This window comes from Cryptotermes secundus, unplaced genomic scaffold (genome assembly GCF_002891405.2).
Source record: "Cryptotermes secundus unplaced genomic scaffold, Csec_1.0 scaffold42, whole genome shotgun sequence".
Classification (NCBI taxonomy): Eukaryota; Metazoa; Arthropoda; class Insecta; order Blattodea; family Kalotermitidae; genus Cryptotermes; species Cryptotermes secundus.
This window is the reverse complement of record NW_019720161.1, coordinates 1,784,008-1,787,604: the sequence shown is the minus strand read 5'-3', so window position 1 is coordinate 1,787,604 and position 3,597 is coordinate 1,784,008. Positions and strand designations below refer to the sequence as shown.

Genomic DNA, 3,597 nt, shown 5'->3' with positions numbered 1-3,597 from the left:
GCTTTGAACTGTCATAATGTAGCAAAACACACCAGGTTTTACCTTGGATAGTTATGGTTCAATGTGACTTCCATTGATAATGCGGTAGACGTCCCACCTGCACTCAGTCTCTTGCCACACGCTACGTAGCATCTCTGGCGTCACTTCTGCAACTGAGGCAGTAATTCGAGTTTGGAGCTCAACAAAATTTCCAGGCAAAGGTGGTACAAACACTCGCTCTTTAACGAATCCCCATAAGAAAAAATCCAGGGGAGTAAGATCCAGGTAATGAGGTGGCCATGCTATCGGCGCCACTCTACCAATCCACCGACCTGGGAAACAGGTGTTGAGGTACTCGTGCACTTCTCCAAGGTAATGAGGGGGTGCACTGTCTTGCTGGAAGTGAATGCGTCCTTCTTCGTCATCTTAGTCTAACTGTGGAATGAGGAATTCTTGGAGCATGTCCAGATATATGATACCTGTAGAGGTCATCTTCATGAAGAAGGGGCCGTACACTCTTTCTTTGCTGAGGGCGCAAAACACGTTCACCTTTGGGCTATCATGAACATGTTCCAGGGAGACACGTGGATTTTCGCTGCCCCAGATCCTGCAGTTGTGGGTATTGACCTTACCACTGACATGAAACGTGCTCTCATCACTGAAAATTACGGAGTCCAGAAACTTCTCATTGTCTTGTATCCGATGAAACATTTGCATCTGTAGGGTGTTGAACGATGGATAGTTTGTACACTTTTAAGTTTAAACGTTTTCATAACACTTGCCACACAGTAACATTTGGAATACCAGTTTCCCGAGACACACATCGCGTTGACTTTCATGGACTTCGAACGAAGCTCTCCCTAATCTGTTCCACTGTAGTGTCAGAAACACGTGGCCGACCAGGTGGCTTGGCATGGCGCACAGAACATCCGGTCTGAACAAAATTCTTGTGCCAGGAGTAAATTGTAAGCCTACTGGGAGGTTCCTTGCAATACTGAGTGCGAAATTTCCTTTGAACTTGTGTAGCAGAATTCGTTCCTTCGAACCAAAACACAACAAGCACTCTTTGCACCTGTGAAAGTAGCCGTCTTGATTTCAACTGCGGGAGCGCTCGCGGTGCAGTATTGGGTACTACAGTACCATGTGCATAAAAATCGGTGTGTTTTACTACATTATGACAGTTCAAAACGTTGTGTATGTCCTCTGTATAAATTTATATAAACTTTCAAAGTTGTGAAGCTCTTTTTGAAACACCCTGTATAATAGTGGTAAACATATAGGAGTAGAAATCTGTGCAGTAGGAAAGTGAATTTCATGAATTTTGCTCAAGAGTCCTTGTATATAATTCCGGTTTCAGTGGTCATCTAATGTGAAAGCAGTTTCTGTTGTGAATGAAATAGTCTTATATTTCTGTGTTGCTTAGATTCATGTTTGAGGGCAAAGAGATGAAGTTTGTTCAGCAATGTGCATCCTTCGTCACCATGAACCCTGGGTATGCTGGTAGGACAGACCTTCCTGATAATCTCAAAGCTATGTTCCGACCAGTATCTATGATGGTACCAGATTATGGTAAGGGTTACTGAATTGCATATGAAATTTTAAGTTCCCATTGCAGTGTCTCTGAAGATTTAAGTCTTCTGGGATGTAACATCTTGGAGTTAGGTCAATATTTACGAATGTTTTGTAGGTATGTCTGTCTTCCACTTGGATATATGAAGGTGATATACGACTATTCCTCTAAAACATTGGTATTTACCGTAGTACCTTGCATCTTGTACCAGAAGGCAGTAATCTTCTATTTATTTATTTATTGCTTATTTAATAACTATGTCAGCAGCTTAGACCATTGTTTCTCAACTGCTGGGCCCAAGCATCAGTTATACTGGGCCCTCGTTTTACAGAAAAAAAGAGTTAACCGGGCTATGGTCTGACAAAGGTTGAGAAACACTGCCTTAGACTGTACTGCACCACATGATTGAGTTGCAGTGGAAAAGATGTGGAGGAAAGCATGTTTAGACAGTTTTTAGGGATGAGATGACTTAGCTTTATAAACAAGTAAATAAATAAGTAAACAAATAAATAAATAGATATTCTACCTACTTTCTTCTCATATCTGAATGTGTTAAACTATTCTTACATTTAGAGGAGCCGGGGTAGCATAGTTGGTATAGCACCTGGCTATGGGCTGGACGACCGAAGGGTCAGAGTTCGAGTCCCGGTGCGGGCAAGAATTTTCTGTTCTCCAGGTCGTCCAGACCAGCTCTGTGGCCCACCCAACCTCCTATTCAATGGGTACTGGTGGTCCCCTGTGGGTAAAGCGACTAGAGCGTGAACCTGACCGCTCACCTCCAGCTAGTACCAAGGTCAATAAAATGTGGATCTATACATCCACTCCTCCATGCATCTTCATGGCTTAGTGCTTAATTCGTTGAGCAGAGGGACAACCTTACTTTTTTTTTATTCTCATAGTGGGGGGTGGAGTCCAGCTGGGTCCACCTGGCATGCCAGCCACTGATTGGCCTATTGTAGCCTGCCCTGGGTGAATATGATTATGGAGAATTTGGTGGAATGAAGATTGGCAAGGGAAACCAAAGTACTCGGAGAAAACCCGCCCCAGCACCACTTTCTTCACAACAAATCCCACTTGACCAAATGCGGGCCGCCGCTGGGGGAAACCTTACCTTTAGTCTTAACGTCTTTAATGTTGAGATAAAGAAGATAAGCACTTTTATTCTTTTGTTACAATCTTTACAGCATGGTAATATAATGTAACATATAAATGCACCCTTTTGAGTTGAGGTGCCAAACTTTATGGATATAAGGGGAAAATCGTACCACCAGCAGATGTCTATCAAAATGTGCATCTTACCATATTTTACTAGATTTCTTTTTGTGAGTAATGCTTAGAGTTTACTATGATATTATCAACTTTCAGTTCATCATCTTGCCTTGAAGTAAAACTATGTAAAGTTACAGGCAAAATTATCTCCTTTTACTGCTCTGTTTCAGCTCTGATAGCAGAAGTCATGTTATTTTCTGAAGGCTTTGAATCTTCTAAGCTCCTGGCCAGTAAGATGACTCAGTTGTATAAATTTTGCAGTGAACAACTCTCACAACAAGATCATTACGATTTTGGCATGAGGTTGGTGCTTTTGTCCTTTTGCTTTGAATGATACATACAGTTACTAGAATAATGAAATGAAATGATAAAATAAAAATAAATTTACCCCTGTGCTTTGTTGATGAAGCACCATGTCATGAAGATTATTTATGGGGGCTAGTGGAGGTATAGCTTCACCCTACCTAACCTCAGAATTAGAAGAAGGTGAGTGGTCAGCTTCTGGAAAGAATATTTTGAACAATTATTAAATCAAAATCGGAATTTGGAAGATAACGAGGACAATGAAGAAGGAAATACAGATGATGAAGAAGGGGAAGAGGAAGAGATAATAGAGCCTCCAACAAAGGAAGAAGTGGAAGAAGCATTAAAGGAACAAAAACTAAATAAAGCACCAGGAGGAGATAACATACCAGCAGAATTATTGAAGGCAGGAGGACAAGAAGGAATAATAGCACTCCACAGAATTATAAATAAAGTGTGGGAAGAAGAAAAGATAC

At 41.4% G+C, this 3,597-nt stretch overlaps 1 protein-coding gene across 1 annotated transcript in view; it reads left to right on the top strand.

The window, feature by feature from the left end:
• Nucleotides 1-3,597, top strand: part of LOC111866951 (dynein heavy chain 6, axonemal) — a 106,451-nt gene that overhangs the window by 48,768 nt on the left and 54,086 nt on the right. Inside the window, exons 24-25 of the mRNA XM_033752524.1 lie at nt 1,403-1,548; nt 2,989-3,121. Of these exons, the coding sequence (XP_033608415.1) occupies nt 1,403-1,548; nt 2,989-3,121 (279 nt within the window). The remainder of the gene's footprint in view (nt 1-1,402; nt 1,549-2,988; nt 3,122-3,597) is intronic.